Below are 22,633 nucleotides of genomic sequence, written 5' to 3'. Positions count from 1 at the left end.
TAGGTTGGTCTGTGTGACACAGATGTATCTCAAGCAAGCCTGGTGTGTTTGGGTTTGGCACTGATGCACTAGTGTTGTCTGTTACAGGGGACGAGAGCGAGTTAGTTTTCTGAGATTTTCTTTTGAAGGTATGGCTTATCAGTTCATAATCTTTGGTCTTTCTCTAGCTCTGCACACATTCATAAAGTGCATGAACCCTTCTTACTCTTAGCACTCAGGTATGATGCACGTTCAAGTGAAGTACAGCTATGACCAGGGCCGTGCAGAGACCTTTAAAGGGGCAGTTGCTCAAAGTATAAAAAGGGCATCTGAAAGAAGGCATTAAAGAGCCCCTCGGGTCCATCACCTCATTGTAGGCATCCAGTTACTTATGTAACAAGTAACAATTTCATTAATAAGACAAATTATGCATTATTTGAAGTTTTAATTGCGTTTCAGAACTCAAACAACTGAATCAGTCATATTTTTTTCACTATAAAAGGGGCTCCATAAATAGGGCTGTGCTCAAAACATCAATACAGCAATACTGTACTGTATATTGTGACACATTCCTTGCTGATATGTGACCATGGACCACAAAACCAGTCATAAGTGTATTTTTTTCAAAATTGAGTAAACAAGCTTTTCATTGATGTATGGTTTGTTATAGGACAATGTTTGTCTGTGATACAACTATTTGAAAACGTGGAAGCTGAGGGTGCAAAACAATCTAAATATTGAGAAAATTGCCTTAAAAGTTGTCCAAATGAAGTTCTCAGCAATGCATATTACTAGTTTATTGTATATTTATGGTAGGAAATTAAAAATATATATATCTTCATGGAACATGATCTTTACTTAATATCCTAATGATTTTTGGCATAAAAGAAAAATATATAATTTTGACCCATACAATGTATTTTTGGCTATTGCTACAAATATTCCTGTGCTACTTAAGACTGGTTTTGTGGACCAGGGTCACGTATATGTATTATTACAGTGGCCTCTAGCAGCCAATGCTGTGAAGCAGTTTTGAGAAAGAAACGGAACATAAAAGACCATTTTAATGTTAAAAAGAAAAAATATTTTCCTTGGACCTATTCATTTTGATTAGAAATTGTTGTGTTAAATTAAATTGTCAAACCTAAAGATTTTCTTCTCTCTGTTAAACACAATAATAAAGAACATCTGTTATATTAAACTCTGAGTGGTCACTATTGAAACTATACTGTATGTGGCCCCTGATGTATTGTATTGTAAGATTGTAGACAACAGGCTTTACTGCAGAGTATAGAAATAAAACAAACATATTAAGGAAGGAATTTTATTTCACTATTTAAAATATTTTAAATATCGATTTAAGGCAATTTGTGACCCTTTTTAAGAGCCGCAGAAATAAAATGAACAGTATGAGTAGGATTTGACAATGTACGGTAGAATATTAAGGCATAAAATAGCATGATTTATAATTCAGATACAGCTTCACACAAAACAAAATATCTTATACAATGGAATTTCAGCCTTTATTCCATTAAAAGGGATAAATCGAGTTTATCATTTATTATATTTATTTAAAACTTACTGTCTTATTGTCACGATCCAGGCGGGGTTGAGGAGTGTAGAATGATGAGGAGAAACCGGAGTAAATGAAACGTAAACAGTTTATTAAATGAAACACTGAAACTAACATAAACAAACAAAAACCGGGAGTAAAAGATGAGCACATGAACACAAGCAAACTGAGGTAACAGAAATCATTGACGGACAAATGGGGAGTGCACACACAGACTCTTAAATACACTGAAACGGGGGCGTGGTCACTAACAAGATAACGAGATGACGAGGGGGAAATACAAATATGGGCATGACAGAACTAAACATAACCAAAAGGGGGAGACAAGGACTAAACCATTAAGCTAGAAACATAGGGGAAAAAACACTTGGGAGACAGAACAGAACAGGACAAGACACAGACATAATCCTGACAGTTCAGGTGGCCATGGCCGGGTCAACAGTCCAGGTGGCCATGGCCGGGTAAACAGTCCAGGTGGCCATGGCCGATCAGGGGAGTAGCCCCCCCCCCCAAAATTTTCTTGGGGGAACCTAGGGTATAGTCCACACAGGAGAGCACAGAAGGGCGCGCAGGAGAGAGCTCCGGCTCAGGAGGACGCGCTGGAGACAGCTCCAGCTCTGGAGGGTGCGCATGAGAAAGCTCCGGCTCTGGAGGGCGCGCAGGAGAGATCTCCGGCTCTGGAGGGCGCGCAGAAGAGAGCTCCGGCTCTGGAGGGCATGCTGGAGGCAGCGTTGGCTCTGGAGGGCGCTCTTCAGGAGCGGGCTCTGGACGGCGCTCTTGAGGAGCGGGCTCTGGACGGCGCTCTTGAAGAGCAGGCTCTGGACGGCGCTCTTGAGGAGCGGGCTCTGGAGGACTGTACGAACCCAGTCTTGGCTGCCATCTTGCGTGCAGACTCATGCGTGGCAGCCATCTTGCGTGCAGACTCATGCGTGGCAGCCATCTTGCGTGCCGACTCATGCGTGGCAGCCATCTTGCGTGCCGACTCCTGCGTGGCAGCCATCTTGCGTGCAGATTCCGGCATGGCAGCCATCTTGTGAGCTGGCGTGGCAGCCATCTTGTGAGCTGGCGTGGCAGCCGGCAGATTAGAGCGCTGGGCGGAGGCCGGTAGATGAGAGCGCGGGGAGGAGGCCGGCCGCATCGGGCTGAGGACAGCAGCGGAGCTTTGGAGGACGACTGGGGATAGGAGACTGGGCTGGCGGTCCGATCCGTTGGAGCGGTATGTGGAGGTTCTCGGCTTATGGCAGGCTGGCGCGATGTGCTGTGTCTGTGAGGGGACTGGAAGATGAGACCGACCAGAATTTGGAAATTCTTCGACTTCAAAATCAGATCCATTCAAATAGAGAATCAGGTTTATTAGCTCGATCAAGGGGAAATTACAAGAGGGAAGATCGCAGCGAATGGTCTCATCATCCAGCCCCAAAACAAACACAGCACCAAGAGCAGCCTCGTGCCAGCCTACCTGATGGGAGAGCTCGATGAAATCCTCCACATATCGTTCCAACTCACGGCCACCTTGCCGCAGTCTCCTCAAAGCTGCCTCAGCCCGACTCATCTTCTGTTTAGGTCCGTCAATTCAAACAGAACAGGACAAGACACAGACATAATCCTGACACTTATTTGTTTAGATTTTTAGAAGGCACATTAACTTCTTTTTCATTTACAACTCTGTGTTTGCTGCATAACAACGTAGGTCGATAATTGCAATAATTTGACCATAAAGAGCTGAAAAAAATTTGAAAAAGAAAAAGTAATTCTCTGTCACAAGGGTGTAAGAGCGCTGAAATATTACGGTTTCCCTAGTAACGGCTGTATACAAATCAGTATTAATGCTGTTTATCAGGCAATAAATGAAAATGACAACATGTTTCTGAGGACAGTCGGTTCCCTTCAGATACATTCATATAAAGACATCAGTGCCACGTTTTGACTTTGAAACCTACAGCGTGCATATTTATTCAATGACATCATTGCCTTTTGAAGTTTAATCCAGCCCTACCGCGATTCTCGTCTTTCCGTCCCCAAATGTACGACCTCCTAAATTATAATTAAGTATTTTCTTATACTATTTAACATATTTAAAACTTTTTATGGCCTTAAATTTGATACAACTTAAGTGAGGAGTTTTTAAGGACCTGCAGGTGCCCTCTCCTTTATGATAGCCCGTCGGGCAGCCGGTGAAACATTTTGGTAGCCTGACTGGAAAACACAATAGCCCCGGGACGTCGGGCTAGCGATTTTGCGAGCCCTGCATTACATTTAAAAAAAAAAAAAAAAAGACCAGACCCAAGGTGCCCATGACAGACCTTTGACAGAAGGGCACTTTGGGCATCTGAGCAAAAGGGGCGGGTGCTCGAGCACCCTCTGCCCCCCCCCCTCTCCCCCTCTGCACGTGCCTGAAAGTCAATAGGAAGCGGGAATGGTAAACCTTCAGTCTTATCTGATCAGAGTTCCAAATCCTTTCCAACACAGCAAGAAGATCCAAGAGGATGAGCAGAGACGAGTAAGCTCCAGCGTGGGACCTTGAGACAAAATTTTAATGTTTATTAAAGATTAGACATGAAACATAGAGAGCATCTCTTCAGGGGGGATCAAAGGCCAACATAACAAACAAAAGGGACCTAGAACGAAAAAAGCAAATTAAATAACCTAATCACATTGGAAAATAAAATACAGCCAGCTTACCTAACTGCCTAACCCAAAACAAAGCCCAACAAATTTACACAAAAGAAAAGGGCAGGACACTGCTTCGCTCTGTTTCACAAGGCGTGCTATAACATTAACGAGGAATGAAAGCTAACTTTTAGCCACAAAACATCGGCCGGAGGAGGAATCCAGGAGCTCCGAACGCATTCGCACCAACAATGAGCTCGCCGGCTGCTTGCAACTGGTATTCTTAAAAAAGACCCCGCCTTAATTGAGCGACCAATAACACGCCAACACCCCAGCAACATTTAACCTATGAGGGAAAGAGAGAGAATGAGCAACACAGTGCAATACAGAAAAATATCAAAAAGAAACAATCAGTCTCATAACAGGGCTGAACAGTGTTAGGTAGATTGTTCCAGAGTTTAGGCGCTATATAAGAAAATGATCTGCTGCCCGCAGTTGATTTTGATATTCTAGGTATTATCAAATTGCCAGAGTTTTGAGAACGCAGCGGACGTGAGGGACTATAATGTGATAAGAGCTTGCTCAAGTACTGAGGAGCTGAACCATTGAGGGCTTTATAAGTAATTATCAAGATTTTAAAACCTATGCAATGTTTAATAGGGAGCCAATGCAGTGGTGACAGGACTGGGCTAATATGGTCATACTTTCTGGTTCTAGTAAAAACTCTAGCTGCTGCATTTTGGACCAGCTGGAGTTTGTTTATTAAATGTGCAGGACAACCACCCAATAAAGCATTACAATAATCTATCCTTGAGGTCATGAATGCATGAATTAACGTTTCTGCATTTGACAACAAGAGCATAGGTCGTAATTTTGATATATTTTTGAGATGAAACAATGCGTTTTTTGCAAATGCTAGAAATGTGCCTTTCGAACAAAAGATTGCTATCTAATAGCACACCTAGGTTCCTAACTAATGACGAAGAATTGACAGAGCAGCCATCAAGTATTAGACAGTGTTTTAGGTTATAAGATGCATGTTTTAGGTCCAATAATTAACACCTCTGTTTTTTCAGAATTTAGCAGTAAGTTAATCATCATCCATTTATTTATATCAACTATGCATTCTGTTAGTTTTTCAAATTGGTATGTTTCACCGGGCCGCGAAGAAATATAGAGATGAATATCATCAGTATAACAGTGAAAGCTAACACCATGTTTCCTCATGATATCTCCCAAGGGTAACATCTAAAGTGTAAAAAGTAATAGCCCAAGTACTGAGCCTTGAGGTACTCCATACTGCACTTGTGATTGATATGATACCTCTTCATTCACTGTCACAAATTGATGACGGTCAGATAAATACGATTTGAACCATGCCAATGCACTTCCACTAATGGCAACATAATTTTCAAATCTATTCAAAAGAATGTTGTGGTCAATAGTGTCAAACGCAGCACTTTTGATTCCGTCTAAATCCTGACTGGAACTCTTCATAGATACCATTTTTCTGTAAGAAGGAACATCATTGTGAGTATACTACCTTTTCTAGTATCTTTAACAGAAAAATGGAGATTCAAGATCGGTCTGTAATTAATTTGTTGGGGTCAAGTTTTGTTTTTTAATGAGAGGCATAATAACAGAAGGTTTTGGGGACATATCCTAATGACAATGACGAATTAATAATATTCAGAAGAGGATATATGACATCTGGAAGCACCTCATTTAGTAGCTTAGATTGAATAGGATTTAACATTCATGTTGTTGGTTTAGATGATTAAACATGTTTATACAATTGTTTCTCTCCTATAGCATCTAAACATGGCGATTCAAATGTGTTCGTGTTTAGCTGCTATTTTTTTATGGTCAAAAGTTTCTGTTGTTCTTGTTGGTCACGGTAACCCCAGCCCCTGACACAAGCAGTTCTTACTTTTAGATAAGTAATGTTTTGGTGCTATGTATAAACCACTTTTCCTTGTTCCGAGCTGGTGCTTTGGGTGCCGAAAGACAAAAAAATGGTTTGAAACTAGGCTTTGGCTCTGAGAGTCACCACTGAAAACTTCAGGTTCCAACACGGGGTGCAGCTTCTTATTCTTCAGTGGCTCAGTGGGAGCAGTGGGAAAAAGCTGCGGCAGGTTGGAGGCAGATGCATCACCAAGCAGAAAAAGGGGCAGCAATCCTTACCCAAAAGGTTTCCTAATGCTCATGACATTGCAGGGTGTATTATATTCAAGCCATATTAAGTTATGAATTTTTTTTTTTTTTTTTCATGAGAAAAAAATATTGAAATCATTTGATAGTCAAAGATAAAATGTAAACGATAAAATCACTGACTACAGGGGCACTTTAATTTTTTAATGCTTGAACAACAATTGCATACCATAACAGCCAAGGGTTTAAAAATAAAAATAAAAATAAATTCTGCCATGTTCATATAGTGAAAGAAAACTGCAAAACTTATAAAAATTTCTTTCTTTGAGCTTGAATTCTTTCTAATTAAATTAAATAAAAGAATCACTGAGCAACAATAAAAACATCTTTTTCAAGCTAAAGTCTAGGGCCCTAGGCGGTGCCTTGAATTAATTTCACAGAGCTAGTCCAACTGCATAAATCTAAATAAATACAAAGGTAAGAATAGGCAATAGACCAAAAATAAATCTAATATTATTAAATATATGCCTGTTTCTAATGAACATATTTATTTTCCTACATTTCTAACAATTCAAACCTTTGGTCCAATACCAGAGCAAACGCTCTAAACTGAAATGGCAGACAACCCAGCTTGACGTCACCTTTCAGGAAGTATTGATCACATGATCACTTCAGTTTCCTGTTTACTACTGGCCCTGGTTAAAGTTCCTTAGCTATATCCAACACGGATAGATTTCATTGCAACATTACAAACCGCTCTTTTGTATCCTTTATACACACCCGATCGTTTTGGCGTTGTAAACAACACTAAATGCTTTATCTCCAGATCGCAATCAAGTTAACCTTAATTATAAAACTCGAGGATAAAAAGCGTGTGAAGACTTAAAGTCGTGAGGGTTTCCTGTGGTTGGTGCCCGGGTGTTGAAATTTTGTGGGATGCGGTGTTTTGACGTGAGTGCTGGAAAAGAAAAGACAAGACGTAACGAAAGGGGAGTTTTATTATACATGAATTACAAAACTCTTTCTTTTTGCTGGTTGGAGATATAATAGCGGTGAGAAGTCTTTAAGTCATTCTCGTGTCATATAGCACCGTCGGTACCGGGCTATTTGATCACCAGTACTGTGGAGGGGAATCATCTCGCCAGGACCCTGAACTCGGGACGCGTCACCGGCTCCGGCCCCGGCGCCTTAAAGCGGGCAGTGAGGAAGAAGCTTGCCCTGAAGGGATGGCCTGGAGGATCCTCTCGGCCTCAGGGAGCTGCGCTATTTAAGGAAGGGCGGGTTCGAATCGAGCAGAAGGCGGGTGACGGCTCGATGATGGCTAGCCGGAGCGAGGAGATAACCGATCTGATCTATGTGTTCTCTAAGAGTCAGTACAGAGCGAAGGAGGTCACCCCGTCGGTAAGATTGAAAACATGAAACATCAATCAGTTGCTTCCCATAATGCAAAGCAGTTAAATAGGTCAATGACATGTAACAGTGTCCATAAAGGAAAAAAGTCGTTTAACACACGTGCCAAATTCATATAAACGTAGTCTGCGCACATGGGGCCTGCAAGTGTACTTGCAGAATGGCATAAACGTGCCAATGCAGAGCTATAAATGCAAACAGCCATATAGAAATTATGGTGTAGATCAGACGTAGTGAAATAACAGGCTGATTTTCGGTTAGAACTTGTATTGTCTGCAAGAGCACCATGGCATAGTGTTGTGGTTAACATTAGGAGAATAATAGGGAAATAATGCAGGTTATGTCAAAATGACATAGCCATTCTCATATTTCACAGGCAGTAGTTGCTAAACTGGTTGCACAGTTAAAGGAGTAGTTCACTTCCAGAACAAAAAATTACAGATAATGTATGCAACCTTTTGTCATCCAAGATGTTCATGTCTTTCTTTCTTCAGTTGTAATGAAATTATATTTTTTGAAAAGCATTTCAGGATTTCTCTCAATATAATGGACTTCTATGGTGCCCCCGAGTTTGAATTTCCAAAATGGGATGAGAGATTGAGATTTTCGACATACCCTAACTGTCATGAACTGAAATACACAGAGTTCACGGTGAGCTAGACAAGATGTGCATGTGAGGTTAAAAAGTATATAAATTGTAATTTTTAAAAAAGAAAATAACCTATCGTTATGCTAGATAAGATCCTTCTTCCTCGGCTGCGATGTTTTAGAGCCCTTTGAAGCTGCATTTAAATTGTATTTTGGAAGTTCAAACTCGGGGGCACCATAGAAGTCCATTATATGGAGAGAAATCCTAAAATGTTTTCCTACATAATTTCTTTACGACTGAAAAAAGAAAGACATGAACATTTTTGGATGACAAGGGGGTGAGTACATTATCTGTAAATTTTTGTTCTGGAAGTGAACTACTCCCTTAAACTGATTTGTATATGAATATGGCCAAAATCAGTGTGAATGCTTCACAATGATTGTAAAAGTTTGTAAATGGGTGATCAAATGAGTGATGGTATAAGAAAATGCAAATATACAATACAAAAAAAAGTACAAAAGAGGACTTTATCTTTTTTTATTTACAAAAAAAAAAAACACTTTTTTTGTTGCTGACCTGATGATGATTATATTTTTACATTTAAAAAAGTAAATTACTGTAGTTAGGAGTCATATCTGTTTCTGTTTGTTGCTGAAATGAGAGGGATTGAACTTGCTTTTGTTCTTTATTTTTGCTTTGTAAAAGGTCTTTAAAAAAGCTTAATTTTTAATTTTATTTTATTTGTATTTTCAGGTGGAGAGAATAGAGAAGCGCTGTTTGGAGCTGTTTGAACGGGACTACAAGTACAGTATCATCGACAACACCAATGGGGAGGTGTGTGGTCACTACCCACGGAAGATTGTGTTTTTGGAATATGAATGTTCAGACAACAATAAAGAGAGGTAAAAACATTGCTTTCTCTCTTAGTCTACTGAATACACAGACAGATTAGTTGTTAGTGTTGGGGAAAAAAAGCATTTTATATTTTTGTTTTGCCTTATTTTTCTGAAAATAGATTCTTGAAAGGTACCATCATTTTATAGTACATTCGAACATTATCAGTGTGGTGAAAATGAGAAAATTTTTATTTAATTACTATATTGCTGTACTGCCAATGACACATGACTTTACAAAAGTCATATACTTTGATTCTTGCCATGTGTGGCAGGTTACCAAGATCTGGTTGCACGAGCTGTGCAAAAGTTAAAAGCTTAGTTTTAGGCCTGAAAATTTAATTTAAGCTCTAGTATATGCTGAAGCGTTGCACATTTGTTGAAACGTACACCACATATCAACTACATTTTCCAGGCAGGAGTATTTTAAATAGTGGTACCAGAATTAATTGTGATGAACCTGATTTTGATTAGAGATCAAGGGTAGTGAGGGATGTACTATAGAACTATAAAACTTAAAAGGAATTGCAAAAAAACTTAATGTAAATAAAGACAAATTTTTAAGTGAATTGTGACATGTTAAGATGGCACCAATCAATTACAAATAATGCTATCAGAGCAGCTCTGGACTTGAAAAACCAGAACAACCTGTGGATTCTGACAGTTCTTTTAACCATTTGGAAATTATTGTCTTTAACTTTAATGATGAATTTGGAGCTGTCCTGAGGGATAAGCTCAAGAATCCCAGTTAAGTTTTATCGTAATTATCTTTTAATTACTGGTATAGAAATGCTGATCTACTTTGTTTAATGTAACTACATGGCTTATCTCCTTGATAGTAATGCCACATCTGTAGTTAACATTGTGGGAAGATTGCATGGTTTTCTATCTACAGACATTTTTTTGTTATAACATTGACATTGCACCTGTTATTCCTGTGACTACTTCTGTTAATTTCTACTTCTGTAAACTTCTTGACTGATTGTGTATCGAATGGTTAAATATCAGCTTATATTTTGGTCTATCACTAGTGTATTGTAATGTTTTTCTTTTTCTTTATGTTTGTTCAGCTTTGAGAGTACAGTGCATATCAGTAAGTTGCAGGATCTGGTGAACCGTAGTAAGATGGCTCGCTGTAGAGGGAGATTTGTCTGTCCAGTCATCCTCTACAATGGAAAGGTAACTATCTTGCCACAATCAAATAGAAAAAATTTCATTGAACAACTTGCGACATAGTAATTTTTTTGGACTACCAGATGTTTTCTGTTGCTGTTTAATTTTTTTTTTTTGCAATAGACTGCTATGTTATACCTGTTGGACATGCCCCTGTTAGACATTTGGATATATAGTAGAAAAATCATAGCGTCAATAACGGATTTAATTTTTTCTTGTGAAATCTGCCTGTCGGGATCTTTAGTACTGAAGTGTTGAGTTCTGGACTATCAGCCTTTGACTTTAAAGGTTGGTATAATTTACTAGGAGCTACTAACCAGCTTCTAGACTCTTCTGTAGTTAGCTTTACCAGGGGCCTGTTTTTCTGTTTTTGTTCTAGTATCCTCAAACTGTTTCTTTTTTGTCCTTTATTGTAGCATGTATGTCGATCATCTACACTAGCTGGTTGGGGCGAACTGTATGGACGCACAGGATACAACTACATTTTTTCAGGTACACACTCACACTTAGCTACTACAAGCTGTATCAGCATTGAAATGACGTGTCAAAAGTTGTCAAATATTAACTTGACACAGCATGCTGCAAGATGCTGAAAATATCATGAGATGTGGTGCAGCTGCCAAAGACATTTCCCCAACAATTTCAAAAATAGAGCAGACTGTTTTCTGTTTGAGTGACTACTTACAAGTTTGAATTTCTAAAAAGGCAAAAAACAATTGATCTCTGTGCAGTACATGACACTTAAAAGGTAAGTTAAAATTAGCCCATGATTTACTCATCCTCAAGACATCCTAGATGTATATGAGTTCCTTCTTTCAGTTGAATACAATCTGAGTAATATTAAAAATTGTCCTGGTTCTTCCAAGCTTTATAATGGCGGTGGGTGTTTTTGTTCAACAGTCCAATAAAGTGCATCCATCCATAATAAAAGGTGTCTCACACGGCTCTGGGAGGTGAATAAAAGCCTCCTGTAGCGAATCGATTCATTTTGTAAGAAAAATATCCATATTTAAAAAGTAATAATGACTTTTCTCTAGCTTGTGCTAACTGTCGTACACGGACACAGTTCCTGGGCTGATGACGTAGAACGTATGCGCTGCGCATGCTCCGCTGAGAAGTGACGAATGCGGAAGTGGAGAGGAGAGAGCCAAATAAAACACTGATCATGAATTAGAAGTACAAATGGAGGATTTGTAAAGACAAATGTTGGAGGATTTTGATATAACCCAAGAGGAGGCTTGTTTTCCTTTGCTAAAGTAGGGAATTTTAGGGAAAAGTGATTATTATGTTTTAAATATGGATATTTTTCTTACAAAAACGCATAGATTTGCTACAGGAGGCCTTTATTCACCCCCATAGTCATGTGGAGCACTTTTTATTATGGATGGATGCGCTTTATTGGATTTATTTTGGACTGTTACACAGAAACAGCTGCCCACTGCCATTATAAAGCTTGGAAGAGCTAGGACAATTTTCAATATAACTCTGATTGGATTCGACTGAAAGAAGAAAGTCATATACACCGAGGATGAGTAAATAATGGGATCTTTGTATTGCAGATATGGAAGCTCTCTTGAACATTGCAGTCTAGAGTTGATCAAATAATATCTGCTTATTGGGAGATTAGATTAGTTTTCTTTACAAATGGAGTGAACATTTTTGTATTTGTCATTTTTGTTTACTAAGAAAAAAAATACAGCATCTATATGCCAAAAAATAAATGGGGTCAATTGCCTATAATGGAGTATAGACAGGAACTTATTTGGGCAGTCAGTTAAAGCCATTTATCCACCACTGGTGAACAAGACATAGTTATAGGTTTGTGGACTTATGTAAGCCTTGTGGCCAAAAGACATCTATGGTCAACAGCAAAAATCAGTTTTCTTATATAAATTCACATAAGGCTAGTCATATTGTGGTAAACTTGTTCCATCATCTACCTTTTATTATCTTGATTTCCTAGATGCTTGTCTGAAGCAGTCACACTTCAGGATTATAAGACAATAATATCAAACATGTTTAAAAAATATTTAAGTGTTTGTGACATAGGCTCAGATCTAGTCACTGAACCAGCTCAATGCCTACTTGGCTGCTACTTGGGTTTTTTTGTCACAGACCTCAAATATATATGTCTCTGATAGCAAAACCCAAACAAAATCATGTAGCAAAGGCACTTAAATGGAACTGTGAAAATATTTCAAAGACAAAGACTTAGGGGTCAGGGGTGTCCAGTTTTGCTCGTGAAGGGCTAGTGTCCTGCAAGGTTTAGCTCTATCTTCCCCCAACACACCTACCTGAAAGTTTCTAGTAAGCCTGAAGACTTAAAATAGATGGTTCAGTTGTGTTTAATTAGGATTGGATGGTGGTGCTTCAGAAACAGGATTGGAAACCCCTGCATTACAAGATAGAATTTCAGACTGTAATGTTAATTGGTTAAACATTGATTAATACCTTGAAGAGATTGTTGTAACATTTCTATTACATGGTCTGAACTTCTCAAATTACAATCATGGACGTAGATGTAGCTGTGCACATTACTTGTTGGATTGCATTAGGTTTAATCTCAAACTATTGCAGGGGGTTCAGATGACACTCTTGGTGATGCTGAAGAGGTTCTGGAGGATGACTGTGCAGTTCGGTAAGATAAGCTGGCAAGGAACACAATCTTACAAGGAGCCAAATGTTTAAATTATATAGAGTTATAAACAAAATCAGTAGTTTAACAGTGGTGCTGGCATGCTTCTGTGAATTGTGACAGAACTTATTTTGTGTGTGTTTTGTAAGAAAATATTTGTCTTCTAATTTTCTATTCTGTCTCTTATTCTGGTCTTTCTTTGTCACTCCACAGGAATAATGATTCACAATTGTTTGATAAGGTCAGGGGCTCTGACATTAAGCTGTTGAAGTATTTGTCTGTACGCTACATCTGTGATCTCATGGTAGAGAATAAGAAGGTCAAGTTTGGCCTCAAGTGAGTGAACTTTGTTACATTTATGTTAGAATGCTTTTGTTAAAAATTACATGGTATCATTCTCTGAATTTTAGCAAATGCTGTGTCAAACCCAGAGCCATTATCAGGATCCAATATAAAAACCAGCCATTCTAAATTTATTCTACATTGTGTGTCTAAAAATGACATATAAACATTAAGACAATAACTAAATTATAGATTATACAGAAAAACAAAAGCACAATATATTTTTATGTGTAAAGTGAAAAATGTACTGGAACACAAAATTATGCCTCTGAACATAGTAACATTCTATCTTAATTCATTTGTCCTATAAATGTAAGAGACTTCTTTCATTGTACATATGCACTTTTCTGCTCATCAAGGCTGCATTTACTTGATTAAAAATACAGAAAAAAACAGTAACATTGTGAAATATTATTGCAATTTAAATTAGTTGTTTATACTTGAAAATAGAATTTATTCATGTGATGCTAAACTGAATTTTCCGCATTACTCCAGTCTTCAGTGTCACATGATACTTCAGAAATCATTCTAATATGCTAATTTATTATCAATGTTGGAAACAGTTGTGCTGCTTAATTTTTTATTTTTTTTTTGGAACCTGTGATGTTATTTTAAATTGCAATAATATTATTTTTTACCCTTTATTTTAGATTAAATAAATACAACTTTGATGAGCATAAGAGACTTCTTAAACATAAAAAATTCTACTAATCCCAAAGTTTTGAAAGGCAGTGTATGTGCAGTTACTCAGGAAAGTTTTTAAAGTTTAATGATAATGGCTAGCTCTGAGACTTTGGAAAAAATTTTATTCAGTGGCATTTTGCCATTTTTCAAATGCATCTTCATAGTAATATGATCTCTTACTCTCTTTACAATTTTGTCTTTGTCCTCAGTGTGACTTCCTCAGAAAAGGTGGACAAGGCCCAACGTTATGCTGACTTCACCCTTCTCTCTGTGCCTTATCCAGGTATACATCTTCTTCATTCTGATTTAATTTTACGAAACAATTTTTGTTGTTCTACTTATAATAATCGTTACACTGTAGTTGTAATATTAGTTGTTTCATGCACCTGTTTTCAGGATGTGAATTCTTCAGGGAATATAAAGACAGAGATTACACAGCAGAAGGGCTTGTCTTCAACTGGAATCAGGTTCATAACAAGCACAAACAGCAAAGAAATAACTTTATTTGAAGTTTAACAGAAACTGTTTCAGTACGTACAGTTATTTTCATTTTTTTGCTGATCATCACTTTTGGTTGTGTGTGTGTAGGATTATGTGGATGCTCCTTTGACAATCCCTGCTTGCTTTACAAAAAACCTCAACATCAACTGGAGTGAATATCAGGTATTCAGAGTCTCATACATTTTCTTAACTGTCTTTTTGACAGGACTTGACTGGGTTTAAGGAAATGGCACAAGTTAGATCTAAACTCTGGTTGGCATTTAAAAATGTGTTGAAGCAGACTACACTATCTGCAAAATTTCTCCATCTTTATAGATAATTTTAAATTATTTTTTTTTATTTTTGTCCAACATAGTTAATTAATTGATGTTAAAGCACAGACCTTACCAATCTAATGATAAATGTATACGAATAGAGTGAGAGTACTACATTGACCAATAGCTTTTGGGTATCTTCAATTTAAAGGAAAAAGTAAATGGAAAAATAATCATCACTGTTAATTAGACACAGTGAACACTGTAGCTTGATGGTTAATACTTTGACAAAGGTTAATAAAGAATGCTAGATGGTGATCCACATACTATGTGTATGCACATTTATGTTTTTGAGTTTAGTAATTATTGTTTGCTTTTTTTCAGTCATGGGACCTGGTGCAGCAGACTCAGAACTACCTGAAACTGCTCCTACACCTCATCAACTCTGATGGTAAATTGCTGCTCTTTCCCACACGTCTGCACCAAATTGTAGAACATGTTTAACTTGTCTGTATAGTTTTGGATAACTATTTGGAGTGTTGTGGCCTGCAGATGAAAACGGTTTACTGGTGCACTGTATATCAGGCTGGGACAGGACACCGCTCTTTGTATCCCTGCTCAGACTTTCTTTGTGGGCGGCAAGTATTAATTTCTCTGTCTCACATTACATATGTCCTCATTTTATATCTTTATTCACTCCACCTTGCTAAATATCCAAATTTTTTCTGTCTCCCCCTTTTCCTTTCTTTACCTTTTCTTTGTGTTGAATTCATTTTTAACTTTTGTAGGACGGTGCCATTCATGCCAGTCTGGAGCCGTCCGAGATCCTTTACCTGACTATCGCATATGACTGGTTTCTTTTTGGGTTAGTCTCATTCCTGTTGCACTTATACATCTGTGTCTAGGAATGTACAAATATTAAAAGTTTGGTACATTCTAATAAGTGGATATTTATTTTCATGTTGTGGCAGATATTAAAAATTGTGTTTTTATTCCTGTGTAAAAACAAATGTAAAATAAATCACACATGGTAGCATTTCAAGGTAACATTATTGATTAAATTAAAATTGTGAATTGAAAATACGCCTAATGGAAAATTTCGCAAAAAGTCCCATATATCGCAAAAACGTTTTTGCGCTCACATAAGGTGGTTATTCAGGCAATTTGAAAAAGGAATATTTCGCAAAACAGCAATAGAAATGTTTTTTTCACATTTACAGGTCACATTCGATTAAATATAGCCAAAATCCCACAAAAAAAACTGTTGCCATGACTTATCGCAAGAGGAAAAATTACGTTTAAGTCACATAACATTGGTTAATGGAAACGCCATTATTTCGCAAGACTTTTTAATCAACATTTATAAAATAGGGCCACAGTTTTGCGCAAATCTGTAATGGAAACACAGCTACAGGCAAGAAGTTCTGATGTACCTAAAGAGAGCCATTCATACACATTCTTTAATTTTGCTTGATTTGAGCCCCTTGATTAGTAAGTTTTGTTTTTTTAAGGTAGTTTTTGAGTTAAAAGTCATAAGCACAAAACATATGTTGTTAACATCACATTAAGAGTCTTTCAGATTTTGTTCTACAACATTAATATACACGTTTTATAAAGGTAGTCTGAGAAAAATATGTCTGCAGAAAATTATGTTTGATATGCCAGTATTAGATTTGCAACAATATTAAAAAATATTCTCATTCACTCAATTTTTCATTTTTGTCCTTTTCTATAGTCACATGCTGCCTGATCGGCTCTCTAAAGGGGAGGAGGTGAGATGTTACATATTTATTACCTATGCCAAGAATATCTGTTACTTTTGAATGGAATGCAGTTGATGTGATTTAGATAGTAATTAATGTTTAGTGTGGACCTCTTAGACAGATTGTTTATGTGTCGGCGTCTGACTCAGCTTTGTTTAGAGGATGATTTGTTTATTGCACATACAAGTGTTTTTATATAAAATCAATTTGATTTTTGATATTCTCTCTTCTAGATTTTCTTTTTCTGCTTCAATTTTCTGAAGCATATTGTTTGTGACACATTTTCAGTCATAAAAAAACAAAGGTAAGCTATCTGACTTATGATTTTAAAAACAAGGTTTGTCTTTGTCTCATGAGTGTCTTTTCTTATTCTTTACTGCATGCTGAAGCAAATGATGCACAGTGTTTCTATTTTGGCCATATTAAGCAGCCGTGATTTTTAAATTGGGGCAAAAATCATCCACTGGAAAACATTTTTTGAAACGGTTTTATATACTGTAGAGGAGACTCAAAAACCAGTGGTGTCTATTAAAGATGGCATAAAGTAATCTGAAAGTGTTTGTCACAGACTCAGTAGCCTTCTGATAGGCCTTCTTACCCAAAACAACTTTGCTTTGACAGAAATGTTTCCTGGGGCTATCAGTTCTTTTTTGCAAACTAGTCCTTGGATTTTTGCCAGTTTTGAGTTTAAAAAACAGCACAGGAAGATTATTTGAAGTCCATAGGTCAATAATTATCAAATACATGTTGAACTTTGAATTCGGCATGACTTCTACACGACCATCAGTAGCTGTAAACATGGCCTAATAACTTCAAACATCTATAACATGAAATTTTAAGTGTGAGATTTGCACCAGGTTGATGTTGGGCCTCTAAATCAAATGGTGTATTGATTTCTATTTTCATTCCATTTTAGATAAGATAAATTAAAATAAAAAGTTTCTCCGAGATTTGATTGGTGTGAAATTTATAGAGTAATACACCAAGTTTTGATTCATCAAATTGTTCATCAGAAACCATTTCCAATTAATTAATTTTACTTCAAATTCTAATTATTAGGGCAGGCTGTAAGTTCAACATCTTCATAGGTTCTGTGACTTTCATAGTGAAGAAATTGATGCACTAATTTTGGCGATAAATGTATTCTGTTCTACTAAACTTCTCAATGCTTTTTGGACAGAGATATGCAGCTTGTGACTGTATTTTCTTCTGATTTCTTTTTTCTATTACTGTAACAGAAGAAAAAATTCTCAGTTCAAAGATGCTGACTTTACAGTTGATGACCTCTGCCAGTTAAGTAAGTTTTTTTTTTTTTCCTTAATTTTTCAGAATCGACTTTAATTAAAATGGGTGATTCAGTGATTATTCTGACTACAGTAGTCAAGCAGCAGACTCAAAAACCTTTATGCTAGTGATTATAAGACAGGGAAGTCCAATCCTGCTGCCGGAGGGCCAATATCCTGCAGAGTTTAAGCTACAACCAGCGGCAAAACATTTGCCCTGAAGTTTCTAATGAATCTGAAGACCTTGATTAGCTGGTTGAGGTCTGTTTTTATTAAAGTTGTAGCTAAACTCTGCAGATCAGTGGCCCTCTAGGAGCCGGATTGGACCCCCCAAGACTAAAGTAGACTAATGATTTCATACATTTCTTTCTGTCTCTGTCTCTGTCTCTCTCAGAGTCCAGAGATCGAGGTAGTGTGACGAGTTTGAGCAGTGATTTCTCTCTTATCACAGAAGATACATCTGCTCCCTCTAGTCTACATGCAGAAGCTACAGACCTGATTACCACTGGACCACAGGCTTCTAATGGGTAAGGCTTGCAAAATGAAAATTAAACGCCTTTAATTGCACCTTATTAGTATGAATACACTTGCACCTATAGAGAACAAGTGCATGTTATTGGCAGGATCAGTCAGGTAGTTAGAGATTTTATGGTTTTGTGTGCACTGGCCAATCATAAGATCACTCGACTGAGGACGAACAGCACTCATATACTGATGTAATAGGCTGTAGCATCCTAGGAAGTAGCCATGTCATTATTTTTAGTTTCTTGTTCACATTTTATTGTCAATACAAATCTTTTACTTGACAGTTGCTGTTTTACATTATGTTGACTTATTTAGTGTTTATCATAGGAGGAAAGGCGTGCCATTGCCTTCTCATTCTGTGCTTTGGAACCGACCAATCACTTCTGAGGAACGAACACCTAATGTGATCACCGAGGCCAGTCCTCTGGGGTCCTTTAAGTCTTCAAGCTCTTCCTCATCCAACCACTCAGATCAGAATGTTACACGGACAGGAAGCACCCCATTAGCTGTCCCAGGAAGGAGGTAGGTACTTGCGAAGTTTATTTTGTAGTGCTAATGTCTGTTCAGTGATTATGTCAGTGTAGCGTGCATGATAAGATATACTTAGGTTGACATTTTGTTAAGAAATATCACTTCACTAATAATTTTCAGTACAGAGCAACCAGAGCTTGCTATTATCTCCGAGACTAAATAACCCTTCTGGCCAAAATGACCTGTCTTTTCTAACCATCTCTTTTTTCTTACTCTGTTCATCTCTCTGAATCTCAGGCCAGTGGCTGAATATGCTCGGTCAGGCTCCTCGCTGTCTACAGATTATGGGAGTTGGCAGATTGTCTCAGGATGTGGGAGCATTCATGATCTTCCCCCAGTGCCCTCAGAGTCTCCTCTTCCATTCAGCTTCCAGGATGAGGGTCCCAGCGGACGAATGTGAGTCTCATACGCACTCTAACCCCACCTAAACTCATTCACTGTATTCTTGCAATAAGGTGTCATTTGTTAACATTAGTTAATGAACTTTAAATAATACAGTTATTACAGTATTTATCAATCTTTAATGAAATAAAAAAAAAAACATTTTTGTTTGAATTTGTTTACAACTTGTTTACTGATCTGTATGTTGAAATATTATTATTTTTAAACCAAAAATACATTTGTTATTATTTATGATATTTTAAGTTCTAAAGATATGTTAATGTTTTAATATATATCAGGGTTCCCGCGAGGTCTTAAAAAGTCTAAAATTTAAAAATCTAAATTTTAGGCCTTAAAAAGTCTTAAATTCGCTGCTCTAGGTCTTAAATAATTTCACACAGGTCTTATTTTTCCGATGTCCATGTAATGCTACCTCTAATGCTCATTTAAATTCTCTTTTTGTTGTTTCCGTGGTGTTGTAGTTCTTTATTTCACTATTCCATATATAATTTACTGTATTTAAACTAGAAATGAGACCAGCATGCAATAGCCAATCAGCTTTCTGTTATTGACGCGAGTCTCTCTCGGATTGTACCGCAGAAGTAAAATGGATTTAACTATTTAGCTATGGGGAAGTGCAAGTTTAGCAATACTTAGCTTGAAGAAACTGAATATAGGGCTTGGCTAAGGCCAGTTGCTAACAACTGTAGATTTTTTTCTCCCTCTGTGGAAGTTACTGCGTCTTCAGACAGAATCGCAGTATTTATATAACATTTCTAATTTATATATTTATAAATCAATAAATGCATTTAAAACATTAATCTCACTTTTAATTTTGCAGTGTAAATTATGTAATCTCACTGCTAACAGCCATTTAGAATTTATTGATAATTTCAAAGGTAATGCATACATTTCAAAAGTAAAAAAAGGCCTTTATAAAGGTAAATCAAATATGCAGATTTAAGATGTAAAGGCTAATAGAGCACTGATGAAAATCAGATTTTTTTTTTTTACATCAGATATTTCTAGTGGTACTTTTATGGGGATATTTTGTGTGGAATAGTATCTGCTGATATGAAAAGTTCACTGTGTATCGTAGTAATAAATTTAATTTATGACAGCCATGAAATTTTGTTTACTTTTTACATTAAACACATTAAATATTACATATATGCATGTAATATAATATCTATTTCCATTACAGGTTTAGGTCTTAAATTTCAAATAAGGTGGTATTAAAAAGGTCTTAAAAAGTCTTAAATTTCACTTGTTCATATCTGCTGGAACCCTGATATATATTAACCTGTATTTTTTTCACTTCTCTTTGTAGGTGCACATTTGTACCTGAAAGGCAAGTGAGGTTGGAGGCAGTGAGGGAGCTGTTCCTTGCAGCCTATAGCTCTACAGTAGGACTCAAGTCTTCGGCTCCAAGCCCCTCCGGTGCCATCTCAGGCCTGCTGGAGCAGTTTGCCCGTGGGGTCGGCCTTCGTGGCACTAACGCCATTATCTGAGCCTTCCATTGTTGTGCCCTTAAATTTCACTCAACTTTTACACACCCTCAGGACTTTTCATGCCATCTTTTTTTCTCTTTCACTTTTTTCTCTTAATCTTGATGTGGCATCATATCTTCCACATCAGGAGTACCTAATTTATTGGTGAAGCTGTACAGTGCATTCTTTCATCCATTCTTCCATCTCTCAGCTTCTAGCTGCTTCTTTCCTCTCTTCTCACTCTTATTCTCAGCTCTCACTTATAACAGTGCAATCCTCTAACTGCATTAAGGAAAGTGCCAAATCTAAATACAGGGCTACATTAAACTGACTGTTTTTTTTCTTTTACTTTTTGAATTTTTGTTCTCTACAGACCAAATAATACAGTACGTCCATTTGTTTTTTAATTTAGATTTTAATTTGCGCAGTCTTTTCATCTTTCTCTTTCACTTTTTTGCATGTTGCACATTTGTACTGTAATAGGGAAGAATAGAGAGGGACAGAAAAGGGAAAATTCTCAATCTCAAAAATGAAAAAAAGCTTATACTTCTTGGAACAAAAAGAATTGTGAGGAAATGATTTATTCACACATTTTAATGGCTTGTTTTATTTTAGTTGCTGACTGTCTTATACACTAAAAAACATTTCTCTTGAAATTATTGTAATGATTGACTGCTTTTCAGACCTTCAGGATTTGAATCAAGCCTAAAGACAGTCAGTTGTTTTGTGGTAGTTTTAGAAATGGCAACAGTTTGGGCAGTGGTAATGTAAGACAGTGTCATTTTTCTTTTAATTAACACCTTTCTGAATTATTTAATAATTGTGTGTTATGAATTTAATTCATTTTTGTTGTCTCTTGGTTATTTTTAAACTGCATCACTTAAGTACGCAAAATTGTAAAGATTAATTTAATCAGAGCTAATCTATACAGACTCAAGTTGTTATTGTTATTGGACAAACCTTTTTTTTTTCATGAATGATTTGGGGTAAATGCCTCAAAATAACTGATTTGCCTTGACAGTAGATGTTGATGAATGGCTATAAGGTTGCTCTTAAATTCAAGGATTGAAAACATGGAATTTGTAGTATTTTGGACACAAAACCATGGTGGCCTCTTTACCTCAGGGCCTTTTATTGTGCCTTTTGTTCTTAAGGAGATACAATTCTGTTTTCATGCACAGCTGTATTATCTTGCTTTTAGATTTAAAACCATGCCTTGCTATATGCCTGTTTCTCTTTTTGTTCATTTATGACAGAACCAAGGTCCTTCTGTACTGTAGCAGCTTCCGGTGTTGGGCAAAATTCTGACTTAAATTGTTAAAAACTATACCAACTTTGTGTCAATTCATGTGTGATTTTTTTTTTTTTTATTGAATTACAGAGTCAAGCACAACAGTGGCAGATCTGTTACAAGTACATGTAACAGGCTGTAACATCCTGGTGATAATTTTACAAAAGTGGTTGGAAGATGTGATTAAACATCCTTACAATACAATTGCCTATAACTCGTTTATACAGTAGGTGGCACTGTTACCGAGTTGATAATTGCAGGGTATGGTTACATGCAAAGTTTCATGTAGTATCCCAAAGCATTGCTTTACATGCTTTTGGACATCTTGACATAAAACTGTTAATGTGTTTCGCGAGAAGTTTAATCAAAAAGCCTGAATGTCCATGGTTTGATGTATCAAAACTTTTTACAGTCTAAATTTAATGAAGATCTTAAACACCTTAGTAGGAGTTTGATAACAGAAAATCTAGTGGGGTGAAATTGTTGGTTGTTGGTTTGGATTACTTTTCGAACCACTGAAGAGACGGCAGTGTTGGAGAAGTGCCCAAACCTGCTCTTTTAAACTATAGGAAAAA

The 22,633-nt window shown here is 37.0% G+C and overlaps 1 protein-coding gene across 4 annotated transcripts; it reads left to right on the top strand.

The window, feature by feature from the left end:
• The first annotated feature begins 7,012 nt into the window (after positions 1-7,012).
• mtmr14 (myotubularin related protein 14) lies at positions 7,013-22,094 on the top strand. Of its 4 annotated transcripts, none has more exons than XM_073851910.1 (19): positions 7,013-7,714; positions 9,066-9,214; positions 10,276-10,384; positions 10,795-10,870; positions 12,956-13,016; positions 13,227-13,349; positions 14,249-14,322; positions 14,436-14,506; positions 14,628-14,702; positions 15,179-15,245; positions 15,347-15,432; positions 15,583-15,659; positions 16,530-16,566; positions 16,791-16,861; positions 17,796-17,854; positions 18,292-18,367; positions 18,693-18,887; positions 19,134-19,292; positions 20,608-22,094. In XM_073851910.1, exons 1-19 carry the CDS (start codon positions 7,628-7,630, stop codon positions 20,786-20,788), a joined length of 1,833 nt encoding a protein of 610 aa, XP_073708011.1. In that variant the 5' UTR covers positions 7,013-7,627; the 3' UTR covers positions 20,789-22,094. The 4 variants fall into 4 exon arrangements, with proteins under 4 accessions (XP_073708011.1, XP_073708010.1, XP_073708009.1 ...); XM_073851909.1 differs by having other exon boundaries at positions 18,681-18,887; XM_073851908.1 differs by having other exon boundaries at positions 18,235-18,367.
• Positions 22,095-22,633: the final 539 nt, after the last annotated feature.

The sequence above is a fragment of the Garra rufa genome, chromosome 12, assembly GCF_049309525.1.
Source record: "Garra rufa chromosome 12, GarRuf1.0, whole genome shotgun sequence".
In the NCBI taxonomy this organism is placed as follows: domain Eukaryota; kingdom Metazoa; phylum Chordata; class Actinopteri; order Cypriniformes; family Cyprinidae; genus Garra; species Garra rufa.
This window is presented reverse-complemented; position numbering and strand designations above follow the sequence as displayed.